General features: G+C 39.6%; 1 protein-coding gene and 1 non-coding gene across 2 annotated transcripts; one reads left to right on the top strand and one right to left on the bottom strand.

Annotated features, from left to right (window-relative positions):
• Positions 1-5,686: 5,686 nt before the first annotated feature.
• Positions 5,687-19,120, top strand: LOC138098051 (placental prolactin-related protein 1-like). The gene is made up of 5 exons (XM_068994274.1): positions 5,687-5,861; positions 13,332-13,513; positions 15,688-15,795; positions 18,118-18,297; positions 18,929-19,120. The coding sequence occupies exons 1-5, from the start codon at positions 5,687-5,689 to the stop codon at positions 19,118-19,120; spliced, it is 837 nt and encodes a 278-aa protein (XP_068850375.1).
• LOC138069842 (U6 spliceosomal RNA) lies at positions 9,962-10,072 on the bottom strand. The gene has a single exon (XR_011144110.1). It is a non-coding gene; the product is annotated as a U6 spliceosomal RNA (small nuclear RNA).
• Positions 19,121-23,682: the final 4,562 nt, after the last annotated feature.

The raw sequence follows: 23,682 nt of genomic DNA, 5'->3' as shown, positions 1-23,682 counted from the left end.
CTGCTATACACATCTGTGTCTTTTTTGCTGTCTTGCATACAGGGTCATCACTGCCATCTTTCGAAATTCCATATATATGTGTTAGTATACTGTATTGGTGTTTTTCTTTCTGGCTTACTTCGCTCTGTATAATTGGCTCCAGTTTCATCCATCTCATCAGAACTGATTCAAATGTATTCTTTTTAATGGCTTAGTTATACTCCATTGTGTATATGTACCACAGCTTTCTTATCCATTCATCTGCTGATGGACATCTAGGTTGTTTCCATGTCCTGGCTATTATAAACAGTGCTGCGATGAACATTGGGGTACATGTGTCTCTTTCAATTCTGGTTTCCTCGGTGTGTATGCCCAGCATTGGGATTGCTGGGTCTTATGGCAGTTCTATTTGCAATTGTTTAAGGAAACTCCAGACTGTTTTCCATAGTGGTTGTACTAGTTTGCATTCCCCCCAACAGTGTAGGAGGGTTCCCTTCTCTCCACACCCTCTCCAGCATTTATTGCTTGCAGATTTTTGGATTGCACCCATTGTGACTGGTGTGACATGGTACCTCATTGTGGTTTTGATTTGTATTTCTCTAATAATGAGTGATTTTGAGCATCTTTTCATGTGTCTGTTAGCCATCCATATGTCTTCTTTAGAGAAATGTCTATTTAGTTCTTTGGCTCATTTTTTGATTGGGTCGTTTATTTTTCTGGAATTGAGCTGCATAAGTTGTTTGTATATTTTTGAGATTAGTTGTTTGTCAGTTGTTTCATGTGCTATTATTTTCTCCCATTCAGAAGGCTGTCTTTTCACCTCGCTTATATTTTCCTTTGTTGTGCAGAAGCTTTTAATTTTAATTAGATCCCATTTGTTTATTTTTGCTTTTATTTCCAGAATTCTGGGAGGTGGATCATAGAGGATCCTGCTGTGACTTATGTCGGAGAGTGTTTTGAATGTTGAGCTTTAAGCCAACTTTTTTGCTCTCCTCTTTCACATTCATCAAGAGGCTTTTTAGCTCCTCTTCACTTCTGCCATAAGGGTGGTATCATCTGCATATCTGAGGTTATTGATATTTCTCCCGGCAATCTTGATTCCAGCTTGTGTTTCTTCCAGTCCAGCGTTTCTCATGATGTACTCTGAATATAAGTTATATAAGCAGGGTGACAAAATACAGCCTTGCCGCACTCCTTTTCCTATTTGGAACCAGTATGCTGTTCCATGTGCAGTTCTAGCTGTTGCTTCCTGACCTGCATACAGATTTCTCAAGACGCAGGTTAGGTGGTCTGGCATTCCCATCTCTTTCCTAATTTTCCACAGTTTATTGTGATCCACACAGTCAAAGGCTTTGGCATAGTCAATAAAGCAGAAATAGATGTTTTTCTGGAACTCTCTGGCTTTTTCCATGATCCAGCGGATGTTGGCAATTTGATCTCTGATTCCTGTGCCTTTTCTAAAACCAGCTTGAAAATCAGGGAGTTCACGGTTCACATATTGGTGAAGCCCCACTTGGAGAATTTTGAGCATTACTTTACTAGCATGTGAGATGAATGCAATTGTGCGATAGTTTGAGCATTCTTTGGCCTTGCCTTTCTTTGGAATTGGAATGAAAACTGACCTTTTCCAGTCCTGTGGCCACTGATGAGTTTTCCATATTTGCTGGCATAGTCACTGCAGCACTTTCACAGCATCATCTTTCAGGTTTTGAAACAGCTCAACTGGAATTCCATCACCTCCACTAGCTTTGTTCGTAGTGATGTTTTCTAAGGGCCATGTGACTTCACATTCCAAGATGTCTGGCTCTAGATGAGTGATCACACCATCATGATTATCTGGGTCGTGAAGATCTTTTTTGTACAGTTCTTCTATGCGTCTTGCCACTTCTTCTTAATATCTTGTGCTTCTTTAGGTCCATAACATTTCTGTCCTTTATCAAGCCCATCTTTGCATGAAATGTTCCCTTGGTATCTCTAATTTTCTTGAAGAGATCTCTAGTTTTTCCCATTCTGTTCTTTTCCTCTATTTCTTTGCTTGATTGCTGAAGAAGGCTTTCTTATCTCTTCTTGCTGTTCTTTGGAACTCTGCATTCGGATGCTTATATCTTTCCTTTTCTGCTTTGCTTTTCAGCTCTCTTCTTTTCACAGCCTCCCCAGACAGCCATTTTGCTTTTTTGCCTTTCTTTTCATGGGGATGGTCTTGATACCTGTCTCCTGTACAATGTCACGAACCTCATTCCATAGTTCATCAGGCACTCTATCTATCAGGTCTAGGCCTTAAATCTACTTCTCACTTCCACGGTATAATCATAAGGGATTTGATTTAGGTCATACCTGAATGGTCTAGCGGTATTCCCTACTTTCTTCAATTTGAGTCTGAATCTGGCAATATGGAGTTCATGATCTGAGCCACAGTCAGCTCCTGGTCTTGTTTTTGTTGACTGTATAGAGCGTCTCCATCTTTGGCTGCAAAGAATATAATCAATCTGATTTCAGTGTTGACCATCCGGTGATGTCCATGTGTAGAGTCTTTCTTGTGCTGTTGGAAGAGGATGTTTGCTATGACCAGTGCATTTTCTTGGTAAAACTCTATTAGTCTTTGCCCTGCTTCATTCTGCATTTCAAGGTCAAATTTGCCTGTTACTCCAGGTGTTTCTTGATTTCCTACTTTTGCATTCAAGTCCCCTATAATGAAAAGGACATCTTTTTTGGCTGCTACTCCTTAGAAGGAAAGTTATGACCAAGCTAGATATCATATTAAAAAGCAGAGACATTACTTTGCCAACAAAAGTCTGTCTAGTCAAGGCTATCATTTTTGCAGTGGTCATATATGGATGTGAGAGTTGACCTGTGAAGAAAGCTGAGTGCAGAAGAATTGATGCTTTTGAACTGTGGTGCTGGGGAAGACTCTTGAGAGTCCCTGGGACTGCAAGGAGATCCAGTGAGTCTATTCTAAAGGAGATCAGTCCTGGGTGTTCTTTGGAAGAACTGATGCTAATGCTGAAACTCAAATACTTTGGCCACCACATAAGAAGAGTTGACTCATTGGAAAAGACCCTGATGCTGGGAGAGATTGGGTTCAGGAGGAGAAGGGGACAACAGAGGATGAGATGGCTGGATGGCATCACCGACTTGATGGATATTAGTCTGAGTGACTCCGGGAGTTGGTGATGGACAGGGAGGCCTGGCATGCTGAGATTTTTGAACTGCATACATGTTTCTCGTAAGATGGGTAATGTTTGCCTGGTATTCCCCATCTCCTTAAGAATTTTCCACTTTGTTGTGATCCACACATTTTGCTGAGGTCAACGAAGCAGATGCTTTTCTGGAATTGCCTTACTTTCTCTGTGTTCCAGCAAATGTTGCCAATTTGATCTCTGGTTCATCTGCTTTTTCTAAACCCAGGTTGAACATCTGGAAGTTCGAGATTTACATAATGCTGAAGCCTAGCCTGGAGGATTTTGAGCATAACCTTACTAGCAATGGAGATGACTGCAACTGTTCTGTGGCTTGAACAATCTTTAGTACTGCCCTTCTTCATAATTGGGACGAGGATTGACCTCTTCCTGTCCTCTGGCCACTGCTAGCTTCTCCAAATTTTCTGACACATTGAGTGGAGCACTTTAATAGCATCATCTTTGAGGTTTTTAAATAGCTTAGCTGGCATTCTATCACCTCCACTAGCTTTATGGGCAGCAGTCCTTCTTAAGACCCACTTGACTTCACATTCTAGATATCTGCCTCAGAGTTAGAAACTACACCATTGTGATTATCTGGGTCCTTAAGATTTCTTTGTATAGTTCTTCTGTGTACTTTTCCCATCTCTTCTTGGTCTATTCTGCTTTATTAAGTCTCAAAATACCAAAGAGTCAAAGTGATCTTGAGAAAGAAGAACAAAGTTTGAGACCATGGTTGCTGATTTCAAATATATTAGAAAGCTATAGTAATCAAAACAGAATGATTTGCTTCTGGCTTGAAAACAGACACATAGATCAATAGAGTACAGCAACATAGCCAGAAAGAAATGTACATATATAAATGTATATATTGTTGGTTAGCTTATGAAAAAGGAGCCAAGAATATCCAGTGGGGAAAGGACAAACTTTTCAAAATGGCACTGGGAAAACTGGAGAGTCCTATGAAAAAATGAAACTGTACCCCTGTCTTTAGCCTACACAAAAATCAACTAAAAAGGGATTAAAAAGTTGAACATAAGACTTGAAGTGATTAAACCCCTAGAAGAAGACATTGAGGTAATCTTCTTGCCATCAGTCTTTGCAAGGAGGCTTTGGATTTGACACCAAAAGCAAAGGCAACAACTGCCAAAACAAACAAGTGAAATCCAATCAAACTCCAAAGAAAGGAACATCAAGAAAATCACATGGCAATTTACAGATTGACAGAAGACATTTCCAAATCATATATTTGATAAGGGCTTAATATCCAAAAATACATGAGACATACAACTCAAGGGCAAAAAAACCCGAATAATTTAAATTTTAATGGAGTGTAAGAAAAGTAAGAGTCTCAATAAATCTCAATATTAGACTGTAGATGAGAGACACAGCAAGGTTTTCCTCCTAGAACAATAAAAGCCTGTGCCTTCCTGGCATTACTTTCTTCATCTCCACTTACTTGTTTGACAATTACAGTTCAATGTGTACGTTCTTCAGTCAATAGCAATCACCCCCACAGTGAGCTATAATACGTACTAAGAACATCCCCATTGAGGGAAAAAAAATCCTAATATTTGCATATTTACTAATGAGGCATATCCAAAGGAAGATCATTTCCAGAGTTTACCACGCCATTGTTTTGTATATTTCATTTCAAAATTGAGCTACCTAGTAAGGAAAATGAGTTAAGAGACCCCAATAATAAAATTATTTAATCATTTTAAATGGGAGAATTAATGGATCATAATTTGGGAGTAATTTATTACTACTGTTGTAACAGTAGTCCTTTTGGTTCTCTACTGCATCCATTAATAATTTATTATAAATATTAATATCAACACAGGGACTGCTGCTGCTGCTGCTGCTGCTGCTGCATTGCTTCAGTTGTCTCCAACTGTGTGAGACCGCATGGACAGCAGCCCACCAGGCTCCTCTGTCCCTGGGATTCTCCAGGCAAGAACACTGGAGTGGGTTGCCATTTTCTTCTCCAATGCATGAAAGTGAAAAGTGAAAGTGAAGTTGCTAAGTTGTGTCTGACCCTCAGGGACCACATTGACTACAGCCTATCAGGCTCCTGAACCCATGGGATTTTTGAGGAACAGTGGGTTGCCATTGCCTACTAAGGTTATAGTGAATAGCGAAAGACATAGAATATGTTAGGCAAGAAGTGAAAGTATGGGAAGTCAGCAATTGTAGTAAAGTAAAGGGCAGTATTGCCTTGAGAGGAAGGAAGGTTCTCAAAGTTTCTTGAAACACAAAGATCGAGCCAGATGTGAGGTATTAGCTTTATTTGTAAACCAGAAACTCTACCAGAAGAAATTTAAGTTCATAAAAACATTATGATGCTAAAACCCAAAATGTAGACAGAGAATAGGGTAGGGTTGGGTTTATAGACATTCAAAATTCTCCATTGCTGAGTGCATCCGGCACTCAAGGACCGCCCTCACTGAAGACTTTCTCTATTGCTCAACCTGCAGGTACCAGCATGGAAAAAGAGATAGCTACTCCACAGGCAGTTGAACCCTACTTTTATGGCCTCCTGGCTTTCCTTAAGAAGCATCCCATGCAGCAGATTTCCCCCATCCCATCCCATCAGGCTGACTCCCCACGGTCAACAGGAGTCCTCACCCTGGGATTATTCTGCAATCCCTATGGCTCCAGCTCCCAGCTTCCGGGGATACCAGTGGACTTACAACCCTGTCCGAGGTATGAAAGGCTGCAGCATGGCTTGTCTATGTGGTTCTCACTGTGTTCAGACTGTCCCAGATTAGTGAGTTCACTCCCCAACTGCTTCAAATGCCTCCCCCGTCCCAGTGGACGGCCATGGACGCGGGGACCTCTCACCTGAGCTTCAAGTCCTTCTCCCCCGGGTGCAGGCCTGTCCCACCTGCTCTCCTCCTTTTTTCCCCTTCCTCCTTGTCCCTTCTTTCCTTTGTCCTACCGAGCTCTGTATGGATCCAGATATTCCTTCTCAGTGCTCAGGGAGTCCCTCCAGTGCTCACCTGGTCTCTGTGGGAACTGCTGCATCTCTAGATGTACCTGACGCACCGTGGAGAGAGGTGAACCCCACTTCCACCCACCACTCCAGCATCTTGTCCACCCTCATTTGTGCACATATTAGAAACGAGTTTCCCTTTCTATTAGGTAACAATGCCATCACCACACATGTTTAACTTTTGCTTTTTGAGGAGAACACAGGTAAGTTCCACTCTCTTCAGTTCAGTCAGTCATTCAGTCGTGTCCCACTCTGTGTGACCCCAGGATTTCAGCACGCCAGGCTTCCCTGTACATCCCCGACTTCCAGAGCTTGTTCAATCTCATGATTAGATCATGAAGCTCAAACTTAGACCCTCACCTTATTAATTTTTTATACAGGAAAATATGTAATCTCTAAAAATCTCTCCCTATTTGTCCTACCCTCCAGTCTTTGGCAATCGTTTTTCTACTCTGACTTCCTTTTTTTTTTTTTTTTTTTTGAACTCTTTATAGTTCAGATCATACGGCATTTGTCTTTCTCTGATTTAGTTTACTTAGCATAATACCCTCCGGTTTCATTCATGTTGCCACAAATGGAAGGATTTCTTTCTAATTCTAATGGCTAAATAATATTTACCTATATATTTCACTTCACATTGTTTTAATCCATTTCCCTGTTGATAGATACTCAGGTTGTGCCTATACCAAGTCTACTGTGAATAATGCTGCAATGAACATGGGAATACAGATCTCTCTTTGAGACAATGATTTCATTTCCTTTGACTACATATCCAGAAGTGGGATAATGGATCACATAAACGTTCTCTTTTAAGTTTCTTGAATAACCTCCACAGTGTGTTTCCATGGGAGTTGCACCAGTATACATACCTACCAACAGTGCATAAGCACTCCTTTTTCTCCTCATCCTCAATAACATTTGTCATTTCTTACATTTTTAGTACTAGACATTCAAACAAGTAAGAGGTGATATCTCGTGTGCTTTTGATCTGCATTTCCTTTGATTATTAGTGATGCTGAGCATCTTTTCATATACCTATTGATCGTCTATATGGCTTATTTGTGGGAAAATGTCTATTCTTTAAAAATGTAGCCTACATTATGTTTATATATTCCAATATGTGAAACTGAGTTGCCTAGCTGTATATCAACAACAAACTATCAGAAAGTGGAGTAAAGAAAACAATTCCATTTACTATTGCATCACAAAAAGATAAAACACTTAGAAATAAACTTAGGAAGGTGTTGAAAGATTTGATGCAAAACCTTTAAGACATTGATAAGAGAAATTTTAAAAGAGTTAAAGATATGTAAAGTTAGGTTGCCTATTCAATGTGTTTCTTGAGGTAGGATTTGCATTTCTATAAACTTCCCTCTTAGAACTGCTTTTGTTGCATCCTACAGGTTTTAGATCATCATGTTTTCATTGTTCTTTGTTTCTAAGAATATTTTGATTTCCCTTATTTCTATAGTAATGTGTTCATTATTTAGAAATGTGTTTTTTATTCAACATGTGTTTGTGTTCTTTATAGTTGGGTTTTTTTTTTCCTATAATCGATATCTAATATGATAGTACTCTTGCCTGGAAAATCCCCTGGATGGAGGACCCTGGTAGGCTGCAGTCCATGGGGTTGCCAAGAGTCGGACATGACTGAGCAACTTCACTTTCACTTTTCACTTTCATGCATTGGAGAAGGCAATCGCAACCCACTCCAGTGTTCTTGCCTGGAGAATCCCAGGGACAGAGGAGCCTGGTGGGCTGCCACCTGTGGGGCCACAGAGAGTCGAACATGACTGAAGCGACTTAGCAGCAGTAGCAGTATCATAGTGTTGTGGTCAGAGAAAATTCTTAATATAATTTCAATTTCCTTAAATATACCAAGGTTTGATTTGTGACCCAAGATGAGGAGAATGTTGTGTGTACTTGAGAAAAGAATGTATTCTTCTACATTTGGATGGAATGTGTAAAGATATCAATTAGTTCTGTTTGCTCTAATATTTCCTTCTGGGCTTATATTTCTTTATTAATTTTCTGTTTTGTTGTTCTGTCCATTGGTATAGATGTGGTGTTAACATGCCCTACTATTATTGTGTTACTGTCAATTTCTCCTTTTTCGTTAGTTAGTGTTTACCTTATGTATTGAGGTGCTCTTATGTAGGGTCCATAAATAGTTAATATTGTTATGCCTTTTTCTTGGACTGATCCCTTGATCATTTGGCAGTGTCCTTCTTAATCTCTTATAATAGTTTTAATTTTGAGGCCTATTTTTGCTGATACTAGAACTGCCAATCTGGCAATCTTTTGATTTCCATTTGCATGGAATATCTTTTTCCATCCTCTCACTTTCAGTCTGTATGTGTCTCTAGGACTGAAGTGCATCTATTGTAGACAGCATATATATGGGTCTTGTTTTTCTATTCATTCAGCCAGTCTGTGCCTTTGGTAAGAATTGAAGAAGATAATAGCAAATAAAACAACTGATAAAGGATTACTACCAAAATGCAAGCATCTCAAACAACTCAGTCATCAAAAGCAAAGGCAAGAACTGCAAAAATAAACTAGTGGGACCACATCACACTCAAAACTTTCTGCATAGTAAAAGAAGCCATTCATAAAATGAAATGACAACCTATGGAATGAAAAAAAATATATTTGCAAATCACATATTTGGTAAGGGCTTCATATCCAAGTATATATAAGAAACTCATGCAAATCCTAATTGAAAGAAATCAAACAACCCAAATTATTAAAGGAACAGAGAAAGAGCAAGTGTTTTGAAAAATCTGAAGAGTAGACTGTAGATGAGAGACACTGTAAGTTTTTCCTTCCAGAACAGAAGCCTGTGTCTTCCTGGCATTGCATTCTTTATCTCCAATCACCTGTTTGGTGATTGCAGTTCACAGTATACATCCTTCATTCAATAGCTATCACCCTACACTGAGCTATATGTGCTCAGAATAGCCGTATTAACTATAACAAACTAATAATTACATACTTAATCTTGAGGCATCTAAATTCCAAGGTGATTTTCAGAATTTTCTACCCCATTGTTTTCTATATTCTATTTCAAAATTGAAACGGCTAGTATGGAAAAATGAGTAGGGGACCTCAATAATACATGGATAGAAAGTCAGTTAAAACTGGGAGCATTATCAGTTTATATTTGGGGGGAATGTATTATTGCTAATACTATTACAATTTTATTCCCTTTAATTCTCTGCTATACTAGTGGATATTTATTTAAAATAGTAATACCAATATAGAGGCACATAGTACTCACGTTACAGTAGACTGAGAAAGACAAAGCTATGAGGCAGAAAGTGAAATCACAGAAAATTATGAACAGTAACCAAACAAGGGGAAGTACTGCCTAGAAAAAGCAGAGTTCTCTAATTTTTTGGAGACAATACGAGCAAGCAAGATGTGAGCCAACCAGCTTAATCTGTGTATCAGAAACTGCACCAGAAGGAAAATGAAGTTCATAAAAATATGCTGATGCTATACACCAAAATCCAGACAGTAAGAGAACAGAGTAGGGTTTATGTAGATGCTGAAAATACTCAGAGAGTTAGACATGGAAGCAAATACACTAATGAGCATCAGAAAAATCAAAGCAGAAAAGGGTCTGAAAAATAAATCGTAAAGGGACTTGGTAGTCTGATCAAAAGAATAAGAGAATCAAATTAGAAAACCAAAATATAAAGACTTGTGCCAAACTTCAGCATGAATCAGCCATAGGTATACCTATGTCCCTTGGTCTTGAACCTTTTTGCCACTTTCCTTCCCATCTCAACCCTCGAAGCTGTTACAGAAAAATATGGAAGGCTTCACAAATTTGTGTGTCATCCTTGGGCAGGGGCCATGCTAATCTTCTCAGTATTATTCCAATTTTTAAATATATGTGCTACCAAGTCAAACACATGAATAAGAATTCGGGGAATGTCATGGAAACATGTATAATATCATATAAGAAACAAATCACTAGTCCAGGTTCGATACAGGATCCTTAAGCTGGTGCACTGGGATGACCCGGAGGGATGTTATGGGGAGGGAGGTGGGGGGGTGTGCAGGATGGGGTATCTGTGTGCACCCGTGGCAGATTCATAGTGATGTGTGGCAGAACCAATACAATATTGTAAAGTAATTAGCCTCCAATTAAAATAAATGAATTTAAATTAAAAAATAAATATTTGAGATAAAATATTAAAAAAAAAACAATTTAACCGAAAAAGTCATATAGTTAGTCATTTACCAATAAATTATCAATTACATTAGAAATTAGGGTATTCTGCTATATTTACTGCCTCTTATAAAATCGAATTTATAAGGTCCAAAGTTTCATGAAGGAATTAAGCAAATATTTATGCATAGCCCATGTATAATGCACAGAAATACATGCACACAAATATGTTTATGTTATATAAGCAATTATCCTCCTTGCCCGTCATAATAAGCTCTTTAGTTGATGAGAGAGATAGTCCCAGATTTTCCCAATTTATATATCTTCTTTTTGAGAACCACTTCTTTTATTTTCATCACCTAATTTTTTTTTTTTTTGATTCAAAACATTTATTATTCTTATGTTTTGACTTGTTCTGGAGATTCGTTTGGATTCCCCACCCCTCCTTTTAGTTGTCTATTTTATTGGTATTATAAAATCTAATTAAATTTTTGAGCTTTTTTTCCCCCTCAGTCACATTTTGTATTGTTATAAACCTCCGCCTCTACATTGGACTTTTGCAATTCTGTGGAGTTTTCTTTTTTTTCCATTGGCTCTTTTTTTTTTTAATTTTAACTTTTAAATTTTAAAACCTATTATTATTTTTTTACATTTATTATTTTTTTTAACTTTTTAACTTTATTTTACTTTATAATACTGTATTGGTCTTGCCATGCATTGACATGAATCCACCACGGGTGTCCATGCGATCCCAAACATGAACCCCCCTCCTAACTCCCTCCCTACAACATCCCTCTGGGTCATCCCCATGCACCAGCCCCAAGCATGCTGTATCTTGCATCGGACATAGACTGGTGATTCGATTCTTACATGATAGTATACATGTTTCAATGCCATTCTCCCAAATCATCCCGCCCTCTCCCTCTCCCTCTGAGTCCAAAAGTCCGCTATACACATCTGTGTCTTTTTTGCTGTCTTGCATACAGGGTCATCACTGCCATCTTTCGAAATTCCGTATATATGTGTTAGTATACTGTATTGGTGTTTTTCTTTCTGGCTTACTTCGCTCTGTATAATTGGCTCCAGTTTCATCCATCTCATCAGAACTGATTCAAATGTATTCTTTTTAACAGCTAAGTAATACTCCATTGTGTATATGTACCACTGCTTTCTTCTCCATTCATCTGCTGATGGACATCTAGGTTGTTTCCATGTCCTGGCTATTATAAACAGTGCCGCGATGAACATTGGGGTACACGTGTCCCTTTCCATCCCACTGCTGGGCATACATACCGAGGAAACCAGAATTCATCACCTAATTTTAAATAACCATTTTATTCTTAGACACCATTCCCCTTTAAAATAACTAAAGGCAGAGAAAACCTTATAAATGCTAATATCTAATCCTTAATTAAATTACCACTCTTCCTGTAAATTGGAAAAAGAATGATGTTCAGATCTTATTCAGGAGGATAAAATCTCTATATTATCAGTTCTCATGTCGAAACTAAATTGTTGCTCACTTCAGTCTTTAATTCTGCTTACTTACAAAGGACAGACAGGAAAAGTAATATTAAAATCATGCATGCAAGAGTCTATGATTTTATGCTTCTGTTGGCCAAAGGTAGGGCCAGGAATAATTTCTGAAATATTACAACACATCACGGAAGCAGGGAGGTCTAGTTCTACTGTCAAAGAGGAGATGCTTGGAGACGGTTCAGAACCTAAGCGCCGTGGGTGTCAGGATGAACTCCAGACCAGACAGGTAAATTTTGTCCGTATAAAGTCAAAGTCAGGAAGTTGCAGGCCTTGTTTGCAGAGCCAATGACATTGTCTTGGGTGCTGACCAGGTAATATTCTTGTATTACCATTTGGAGATTTATTTGCTGTTTACTCAAAGAAACAAAAGTAATGAGAGGATTAAAGATGCATAAAAGTAGAAGAGCTGTCAAGGTGCCTAGAAGAAAGGCTAGCGAGCAGAACCAGGCCCCCACACTGATAATTGTCAGAGACTGTAACAGTGAGTGTTTTATAGACAGAACAGAACAAGTGGATAAAACCAATGTTCTAGGGTCACTGCTGTTTTGCAGTCAAAGTCAAAATATTTTCCTCTTTAAGGAGAGTCATCACAGCTCCTGATGTGGTCCTGGTTACACACATGCAGACTGAGAGCCACAGGCATGTGTGATGTGACATCAGGAAGTGAACAGATGAGTGTATTGGTGCCCAGTCACCTGCATCTGCTAATAATGGGACCTGGGGAAAATTACTTGCCCTCTCCAAGTCATTGCATCTTCATTAACAGAACTTGATGATCATAGTGAAGATTAAGGTTATCTCACAGGGTTCCTATGAAACACAAACTGTAAGATGTTCTGAAGGTTTTGGGAAAGTATCAAAGACATGCATGGGGTTACAAAGGTGAGTGAGCAGATCCAAGGTACAGTATCCTTTTTCTCTTAGTATTCTGTCTGTACTCAATAATAGTCATCAATCAGTCACATGTTTACTCTTACCCCAGTGTGATGGTATACCACACAAATAAACTGTACTTTTCTTGTCATTTCAGTGTCTAAAATTCAAGCATTAGTCAATGTAGAGTAAAAAAATTGCAAACTCCTAGAGGGCCTCACTGCTCATAGTCTCCAGAGTCCCAACATTAAACTGTCTTTAAAGAATAGCCCAAACACTCTGGCTTAGAATTAAGTTCCAAATGTTTGCTGAGCACAGAAGTACTTCTCGGAGCAATTCAAAAATACAGGGAGTAACCTACTTCCCCAACTATCTATCTGTGCAAATATCATCATCCATGTAAATTTACACAGAAGGCACTCCTTCTATCCCACCCCAGCTTCTACAGCAACAAGTCCTGCTCACAGCAACAGGGAAAGACATGGCCTCCTTCCACAGGATGGATTGGATAACCTAGTCATGGATTTGATAATCTAGTCACCTGAGTATCTAGATCATCTCAGAATGGCTCATGTTTTTATTTAAGCAGGGTCCTGCCTTCTGCTGCTGCTGGTCATGTCAAATCTGCTCCTGTGCCAAGGCAACCCATGCCCGTCCTGTAGTCCTGACATGTTTGCCACCTCCCTGAGATCCCTTGCAGTCTTCTTTATCGATGCTGTCCGGCTGTCCCACGACTTCCATAACCTTTCCTTAATAATGTTCAACAAGTTTGTAAGTACTATGATAGTGGTGCTTTAGTGGCTAAATCGTGTCCAACTCTTGCTACCCCTTGGGCTGTAGCCCTCCAGGTTCCCAGAAGGAAACTTCACCTAAGTGATGGGGCTAGACTATCCTTTAAACAAGAGGGCTGCAAAAGCACACACTCTCAGCCAAAGAAGCCGTCAGTTCAGAAGATGTGGAAATTGAAGAAAGGATCAGTTTTGTGAAATCTCAGTTTCCTAAGAAGTGCAATAAATTTTTCAGTTTCCTTTCATTCATTTTCTTTTTTAAATAAGCAAAATAAATGATTTTGCATTTGTCAGGTAGGAATGCCATAAAAGAATACAATAGACTCTGAGGAATAAACAACAGAAATTTATTTCCTCACAGTCTGGGGGCTAGAAGTCCAAGATCAGGGTGCCAGCAAGGTGAGGTTCTGGTAAGGACTCTTTCTTCCCAGGATGGCTTCTCCGTGAGTCCCCATACAGGGTGGGAGGTGGGGAAGAGAGATAGAGGAAAAGACACAGAGACACAGAGAGAATTCTCTGGTGTTTCACTTCATGAAGACACTAAACCTATTGGATGAGTTTTGCACCCTAAGAGCTCATTTACCATTAATGGGCTTCACTGGTGGCTCAGATGGTAAAGAATCTGCCTGCAATGTGAGAGACTTGGGTTCTATCCCTGGGTCTGGAAGATTCCCTGGAGAAGGGAATGGCAAGCCACTCCAGTATTCTTGCCTGAGAAATCCCATGGACAGACGAATCTGGTGGGCTATAGACCATGGGAATCCCAAAAAGTCAGAATCCTTTTTGAAACACAGTATTTTGGCAGTTAGGTCTCTAACACAGGAATCTGAAGAACACACATTCAGTCCACAATACTACCTGACACAAAGCACTTTTAGGTGGGACTGGGGAAAGGAAGCATATTGATTTTCTGGTCCTTCAAGGTCTCCATGGGCTTTCTTCTCCAGACTCAGAGTAATAGTCAATAAATGAGAACTGCTCTGCAGTGAGAAGGCAATGGCAACCCACTCCAGTACTCTTGCCTGGAAAATCCCATGGATTGAGGAGCCTGGTAGGTGCAGTATATGGAGTCTCTAAGAGTCGGACGTGACTGAGGAACTTCATTTTCACTTTTCTCTTTCAGGCATTGGAGAAAGAAACGGAAACCCACTCCAGTGTTCTTGCCTGGAGAATGCCAGGGACGGGGGAGCTTGTTGGCTGCCGTCTATGGGGTTGTACAGAGTTGGACACTATTGAAGTGACTTAATAGCAGCAGCAGCAGCTCTGCAGTGAACTAGGTGGATGGAACAAGTTAAACAAAGCTGAATCCCGGTCACAAAAATGAATACTTGTAGTTTTTTTAAGCTACAAATTATTGTTTTAAGATTTGCAGTGAATAGGTTTCCAGCTGCTATAGAGGGGGTGTTTATAATTGGAAACAATTATTTGTTTTCTGAGGAAGTGATTTGAAAGTTGTATGTTAATTCTTTTAGGTCAGTCAAGGAGCACACAGTAGAGCAGACAGCTAATAAAAGGCGGTGCTAAAGGTTTCTATTCAATTCATGTAGTTCTTTTTACTCACTAGATTTTCTTTCATCCTCCATTTCACTGCCCATTTTTTTTTTCCAACTCTTCCAGGTAAACAAGAATTTAAATGGTTAAATATAGGTGCATGCATGCATTCTAAGTAACTTCAGTTGTGTCCAATCCTTGCAATCCTACTGACTGTAGCCCAACAGGCTCCTGTGTCCATAGGACTGGCCAGGCACGAAACTGGAGTATGCTGCTGTACCCTCTTGTCAGTGATGCTCCTCACCTAGGGATCAAACCTGAGTTTTCTTATATTTCCTGCATTGGCAGAAATATTCTTTACCACTGCTGTCCCCTGGGAAGCACCAAATGTTGGTACATACATACTATATTTGGTTCAAATAGTTAAAAAAAAAAAAGATAATTATAAAACAGAGAACGGAAAAGGTTAAACTTAGAAAAGTTATATGTAAAATCATTATTATAGAGACAATGTATAGAAAAGTAGAAAAGAATGACTTTCAAATTTTGTGATGACCCCCCCCCCCGTTAAAAAAAATTCACATCTATCAAAGATGTTAATGTTCTGTTAATGGGTTCATCTACTGAATGCCCAACAACACTAACTAATTGCCTGATCATTTTCAGGATGAAAAATATGCCCAGGGCAAACTGTACTATATCAATGTCACCAACAGCTGCCACACCAATTCCCTCCATTCTCCCGAAGAAAGAGATAAAGTCGACCAGGAAAACGTGAGTCTTTCACCTGGGTTTTTCACCGTTTCAGATGAGACAGTATGTAGATTACCAGACGTCAGATCATTAGAGGTTATGGTAACTGTACATGCAGAAAACGGTGGAGGAACCATAAGCAATTGAAGAGAAATTATATTAGGCAGTTCATTAAGCATGAGCAAAATCAAGGAATGACTAAAGATTTGTAGTAGCAAGATAGATAACAGATCTATAAATTGTCCATGCAGACAACTTTAGTTCAGCCAATGCGTTAGACACAGGACTGCAGCTATTATTCTGGATGGAAACAGGAAATGAATGGAAACTTCCATGTGTAAAATATAAGATTGCAAAATTCATGAATATGAAAGAAACACACGCCAGTTTTGAGTCCTCCCTGTTACTAGTGACTCCTACTTCGGAATCCTATACTGCACCACCCAAGCCCTCGCATCTGCCGTTCAAGGCTCTCCTGATTCTGCTTGTACTTCTCTGACACCTCCTTCATTTGTCATTCTCAATGACTCCTCTGTCACCTTTTATCCTTAATTTGTACGTCTCCCCCACAATGGTCTATAAAACATCACTGCAGATGGTGATTGCAGCCATGAAATTAAAAGATGCTTACTCCTTGGAAGAAAAGTTATGACCAACCTAGATAGTATATTCAAAAGTAGAGACATTACTTTGCCAACTAAGGTCCGTCTAGTCAAGGCTATGGTTTTTCCAGTAGTCAGGTATGGATGTGAGAGTTGGACTGTGAAGAAGGCTGAGCAGCAAAGAATTGATGCTTTTGAACTGTGGTGTTGGAGAAGACTCTTGAGAGTCCCTTGGACTACAAGGAGATCCAACCAGTCCATTCTGAAGGAGATCAACCCTGGGATTTCTTTGGAAGGAATGATGCTAAAGCTGAAACTCCAGTACTTTGGCCACCTCATCATACGAAGAGTTGACTCATCGGAAAAGACTCTGATGCTGGGAGGGATTGGAAGAAGAAAGAGAAGGGGACGACAGAGGATGAGTTGGCTGGATGGCATCACGGACTCGATGGACGTGAGTCTGAGTGAACTCCGGGAGACGGTGATGGACAGGGAGGCCTGGCGTGCTGCGATTCATCAGCTCTCAAAGAGTTGGACACGACTGAGCGACTGAACTGAACTTGCTTCTCATGGCCGCAAAAATTGCCTCTGTTCTGAGGACAACACAGTTTACATATCAAGACTCAATCATTTATTGCAGCTCCAAATTTTCAGTTATCATCTCTCCTTTCTGATTTCCTGAATTATCGTTCCTCCTAACATTATTTAAAATATTTTCACATGCATCCCCCCTTAAAATTCAATCTTCTCTCTCTACAACCCTCTTAACGATACCAGCATTCTTTTCCTCTGTTAAGCTCATTAATAATGAGGGTGAACAAGTAAAGGAAAAAGGACAAAGAGGAAGAAGAGGAGGGATTGTTCAATAAGCTTAAATTTAAAGTTTATTGAGAGTTACTACCTGGCCTCACATTTTACTGAGCACTTTATATGCATTACTATATTTAATCCTACTCAGTTCTCTGTTCTTTACCAGTAAGACAGTTCATGGCTGTAAAGAAATCAAGCATATTAACTAGCGATCTTCAGCCCCAGGATTTTCATGCTGAGTTCTGCTAGTAGCAGTGAACTAGGGGGGAAACCCTCCATTGTGAATCCCACTGATGCTATTACTAAAGACAACGCTGTGCCATTTTCTGCCCGGAAACATGTCAACAAAACAGACTCTTCTGATGTCAGCAGGGGGCTGGTGTCGGGTTCAGCTGAGGAGAGAAGCCTGTTTAGGAATGCCATGTCTTCTTCCTTGTCTCTTTGTTGTAATATCATAAAACAATTACCAATCAAACATCAATACGAAGGACTCATCTGATTCATTAATACAAATGAATCACTGGGTGACAATGACGTGGGCACAGGTGGAATCCCTCTTTCCTGGTCAGGCACTGCAGGCAGGTACTGACTTGCTGTAAATACTTAGATTCTCTCACGCAAATATACAAACACAAAAGAACTCACTGAGTGGTAGAATTTCAGAGGAAAAAAGAAAATTCTTCATGTTATAAATTAGAGCTTATCAGAAGAATCATTTCCTAAAATAACCTAGATTTTTATATTTCAGCAAAGTGTGAACTAACAGCTTACATTTTATACTTTTGCAACTTTTACTACCTTCAAAAATCTTTGCATGCACATTGGAATAATCAAAAGTTTTTTAGGTCAGCTGCTCTGAGCAAAGATCACATGTTACCAAAACCACTGAATTATGATTATTTTAACAAAACTGTTTCTTATGGTTGCTTAGAATGAAAACATTACTAAGTGGACACTCGTGCTACTGTACTCCTGGAATAATCCTCTGTATCATCTAGTCACAGAGCTGAAGAGTATGAAAGAATTGTTAGAGGATTTCCTATCAAGCACCATGAAGATTGAGAGCATGTCAGAGAAACTTCAAGCCTTAATAGAGAGACACTTCAGCAAGGTGAGCATCCTGCAGAGGGCTTTCTTGCTTTGTTCATGAATGAAAGAGGTGACCTCTGTAATGCGTAAGGAGTTTGGAAATATCTCATTTTGTAAGAAAAAGATTCATGACTTCTATATGCTAGACTGCTACTACATAAAACAGGAGCCTAGTTACTCATAGTGATAGATTCTACTGTAAAGGAATCAGAATTTCACTGCAATTTTTGACATGTGCAGGCTTCCCTGCATTGCACACAATTCCACCAAAAGCTTGCCTCTTCCTGGGCACAGGTGGTTGAAATATTTTCAAGAGTAATAACACTAGAGAACTGAAATTCCAAGATCAGCATTTTTCTTTAAAGTAACCCAGGATGTATGCTATTGAAGTTCCACTTGTCTTCTTCCTCTGTTCTCCTCAAATCAATGGATGAGAGGGGGAAGGAAAAATAGAGAAATTTAAAACTAAACTGGAATTAAGTATCTACTTTTCAGATTTCTAATAGTTTTCTCATAAGCTGGCTCCAAAATCCATATATAGAGAGTTTTATATTCATATGTCTTCCCCAAATCTTTATTTGATAATTAGAAGAGAAAAAGATAAGCAGATACTAATAAAACGCATAAGAAGTCATTATCATTTGGGTATTTAGATTGTTCTTCCAGTCCTGAATACGATGCACAATGCTTCCAGTACCTGGTCAGGACTCCCATCCCTGACGTCCAGCGATGAAGATAGGCGTCATTCTGAATTGTATAACCTGTTCTACTGCCTGCACAGGGATTCACATAAAGTTGACATGTACATCAAGATCCTGTGGTGCCGAGCCCACAAAATGTGCTAAATCCTCATCCATCCCATCCAGCTCTGAGGTGGTCGTAATTTACAGCTTTTTAATGCATGCTCTGTCATGGGTCTCCTCTTAAAAAAATAAACACAAACTCTTTAGAGATGTCAAAATCTAAGAGGGCAATTTCTTAACATTTCTTATCTTCCTTTAAAAGTAAATCAAAAGAAAATCCACCCCTACAATTGAGAGAATGAAGCGCCTATTACAATTAGTCACAAATAGCGGAACCTGGCATTATTAAGAAAACCATTAAGAGATTATGTAAGAATCACAGCCAATTATTCTGGGTCAAGTTATTAGAGCAACGAATTAGACAGTTCTTCATGGTTCTGGTCATGCTACCAAGAAGACTGAATTCTCAGGATTCTTTATGAAAGCCAGCCACAAACTGTCAGCCAACTATCACAGTGTTACACCAGACAAGATAAGTGCTTTGCACTTTTGTGTAAATAGCATGAGGTTTACTGAACTGTCTAAACATTGTTAGGGTGCTGTCTTAGTCCTTCTGGGTTGCTATAACACAGGCTTAAAAATAATGGAAATGGATTTCCACAGCGTGGTCATGCAGGGTCTTTCTGGTCACACACTTCTTCCTGTATCCTCACACGGGGGGAGGGCTCGGGAGCTCTGTGTGTCTCTTATATATAAAAACAATCAACTCATTGAGGAGGCTCCATCCTCATAGCTCCATCACCTCACAATGGCCCCACCTATGGATGCCATTTCCATGGGAATCAGGATTTCATCATATGAAATTTCTGGGGGACACAAAGGCTGAGACCATAGCAGATACAAAGGTGTTATGGCTCATCCTCCTCCAGGGGCTGTCGTCACCCACACTCCACTGCATCCTCATCTCCTGCATCACCTTGCAGCCATTCCACACATTCTATCACTCTGGGTTTCCCAAGTCCAGGTCAGTCTAGTGTCAGCTCCATCTCATATTCAGCCTATTCCATGTTTCCCTCTCCCTGGCTGAGGGCCAAGGGACTTATGAGGAAATGCAGATGTGTCTATTTCTGCAAAGTTCCTTCTGTCTCCCTCTCTGGATCTTCATTCCTTGGGCCATGTTGGAACAGGGTAGATAGAAACGAGATGGGAAAGTTCTGACATCACTGACTTACATGGTGCTGTTGTAGCCTTCTCTTGGTCTAGACGGACTGATCTGAAATTCCTCCTGACTGACAAGTGTTTCTCTTGAGGGCTTATCCTGGTGATTTTCCAAGACATTCACAATTTGGGGATCCCCAAATTCATAGTTTCCTTTTTAATCAGGGGAAATGTTCTGGAACCCATAGCTCCCCACCTGCAGTAGTCACCAGAGCCTCTCTATTTCCCTCACTCTGCAAGCACCATCTGGAAAATATTAAGCAGCCCACACTGAGCTGCCTACTAGCTGAGCCACAGGAAACCCATGTATCATAAAAACTCTGAATGACTGAATGGCAGAAATGCTGGTGTGCATCTGTCCATCACTGTAGATTCGGGACAATTGTCCAAGTGGTCACGTAAGAACTGAGTAGATCAGAAAGCTGGATTGAAAACCACATTATCTGAGAAGTGAGATACCATTCTCTCTTCCTTTTAGATTAACTATCCTTGTCATTAATTATTTGGCCTTACAAACATGCCCTAGTAGGTCCCAGAATTATAAAATCCTCCAAATAGACTGAGTCTCTACTGAGACTCGAGCAATGTGACTCTATTAGGCATGCTCACCTTGTTTAACAGCCTCCAAACAACCTGGGATGAGGGCCAATCTCTTGACTGGCTCTCCTAATAAGTCAGTGATGTGGCTGGGATGGTTTTACAGCATCTTTAGGGCTTTAGTAGTAATTCCTGACAAAGAAAATGGAAAATCAAAAGGTAGAAGTGAAAGGGGGATGGATAAGACAGAAGGAAGAGAAAGACAGAAGGAAGGAAAAACAGCAAAGGGAAAGTGAGTCTAGGATGTGGGTAGTGAAGGACAAAATGCTGTTAGAAGGTTTTATTTTTAAGGACCCAAATATATATGCTTTTTTTAATATCCTAAGAGCAAACATCTCATATTCCCTTTCCATGAAAAAACCCTGTAGGCACTTTCTAAGTAATTTTCTGCCCAAAACATCTAATTCTATTTTGTTACTTGCCTAACTTTCTTTCGTTCAGATATTTCCAGCAGAGAGGATGGCATTTATTAGAGGGAATGTCTGCCTATAAGGGGGACAATGCAATTGGAGGAAACATACACACACCAATAGACCACACACATCTTCATGTATTGTCTCTTCAAGCACAAATTTAGGAATTTAGATCAACAACAGAGGTGGTGACATTGAGAGCTCTCTCCTTGCTTGACTATGACATAAAAAGTGAATACTGTAGATTTCAGACAATATTGAACAAAGCCATGGATATACTATAGAGTCAGTCAGAAATAGCCAAAGCGGGGATACTTGGACAGCATTTAACAATCACTCCCTTGCCATCCAGAAAGTGTTGATTTTCCCCTCTTTTACAGATTTCCATGTATGATTACATTTAAAGAAATGGCCCTATTATATCAAGACTAGTAACAACGGTTCCTGAAAGGAAACAAACAAATGAAGAACCTTTGAAGTTCACTGACATTATAGATTAGTAAATCAAATGTCATGGCTACAATGAAGATTTAAACTGAGATTTAAAAAATCTCTATTTTCCAGAGGCAGGCCCACAAGTTATAGAGAAGGAGAGGGTGATATAAACACACCAACTGCTATATTGCATGGTAGCGTGAAGAAGAATAAGGTGTGATGCCACCACGGGGCTACAGTGTATTGAAGTACAGCTAGGAGGCATCTGAGTGTGTCATAGGAGTGTTGCAAATGGGGTAGCTTTATGATGGAGTTTTGAAACGTTGATGGGACCTTGATGTGCAAAAATAGGAAAACAGTATATCTGTCAATTCATTTAGGATCATCCTATGAAGTAAGGATCTCTGACATCCCAGATCCAGGAAACTGAGATATTAATACAGATAGCATTATAAGGTATCAGTGGAAAATCAAGTCTGACAAAAACACGAGATATGTTCATTTTTTACTATTCATGTTGTATCTCTCATGATTATGCCCCCATGATATACTGTATATATTATTGTAGGGTTAGAATGGAGAAATACTTGTATGGATTTTTATGCATTAGGGAGAATCATTTTGGCAAAATAGAGTTTGTCTTTATTCTTCAATGCAACAGAAAGCCAAGAATATTCAGTCCAAGAGAGCAGAATGTTCAGAATTAGAAAAGAGAAACTCTAATGTAGATTGAGGAGTCATGGCTGTTGGGGCTGGTAGAGGAAAAGAAAGAGACCAGAAAGAGCTGGGAACATTATGACACTGAAAATCAAAGAAGGCTCTGCCAAGTGAAGAGAAGCAAAGCATGTGAGAGATACAGGAAATGAAATAGACCTTGACCACATGCAAGGAATGAGGCAGACATAACCAATACAGTATTGTAAAGTAAAATAAATAATAATTTTTAAAAAAAGGAAATCAAAGAAAAAAAAAAAACATCGAACAATATGGGACTAGCTGAGTCAATAAATGACTGAAAAGTCAGAGAGAAAGGGGGAGATAAATTAAGGTTTTATCCAAAAGCACCTGAGCTCTAGGTTCTTGTATTTCATCATCTTAGTAGCAGAAATCACCAAAAAATGTTAAGGTTCTGCAGCAAATGATAGAAATGGGTACTCTAAGGTATCTCTGCTAGATGCTATGGAGTACCAGAACCAAAGCGGGGCTACCCAGTGATAACAAGCAGTAAGTCACTAGTCACTTTCAACACTTAAGTAAGACATACATTGTAAAGCATAGAGGATGAATGGAAATCAAATGGAAACAACCCATACCTTTACAGAGCCAGCCTAGACAAAACCTAAAACCTAAACCAAGGGGTCATGGTCTCCTTAATCATGTGTCCACTTTCTCCAAGAGGTTCTCATCCTTTTTCCTGAATCCTCCCTTGTTTACTCACCCTTCTTTGCCTTACTGTCAGCAGACGGTCATCTAATCACTAATCAAATAAATAATTAAACAGTGTTCATTCCTGAGACATATTTGCATTGATTGACTCTTCAAACTGAAAAGCTTTCTAATCCCCTGAAAGTAAAACAGTAATATTGGAAGGACTCCTTCCTAGCCTCTTTCCAAAATGCCCACTGGGCAGCAATTGCAAGTCTAGCTACTTAGATGTCTTCTGCCATAATTATAACCTGTTTGGATAGTGAAGACAGGAGATGGTTGAAGCACTGAATCATGTCAAGAAAGACATGCATGGACACGTGGAAAAGATACCATAGCCTTAGACACCGATCTATGCCTGCACACCATACCATGTGTGATGGCAGCCAGCTGGACCTAATGAGGGATGGATGTTTCAAGAAAACTCTCTCTGAATTGGCACTGAGAAGTTTGATTCAACTCAACTGTTTCAACATGATTCTTTGATTCTAAGACTCAGAGCCACTTGACTCATTTAAGTGCACTAAGTCCAAAAGGGAATATACTTATGGCCTATTTGAACACTGCCAAGAGATT

This window comes from Capricornis sumatraensis, chromosome 22 (genome assembly GCF_032405125.1).
Source record: "Capricornis sumatraensis isolate serow.1 chromosome 22, serow.2, whole genome shotgun sequence".
In the NCBI taxonomy this organism is placed as follows: domain Eukaryota; kingdom Metazoa; phylum Chordata; class Mammalia; order Artiodactyla; family Bovidae; genus Capricornis; species Capricornis sumatraensis.
Note: the sequence above shows the minus strand (reverse complement) of the source record. Positions and strands in the feature narration are given on the sequence as shown.

Coding starts and splice junctions, on each gene's coding strand:
- LOC138098051 (XM_068994274.1), top strand. CDS start 5,687: ATGGCCTCCTGGCTTTCCTTAAGAAGCATCCCATGCAGCAGATTTCCC. Junction 5,862..13,331: donor GACTTACAACCCTGTCCGAG/GTATGAAAGGCT, acceptor TTATTTAAGCAG/GGTCCTGCCTTCTGCTGCTG. Junction 15,796..18,117: donor ATAAAGTCGACCAGGAAAAC/GTGAGTCTTTCA, acceptor ATGGTTGCTTAG/AATGAAAACATTACTAAGTG.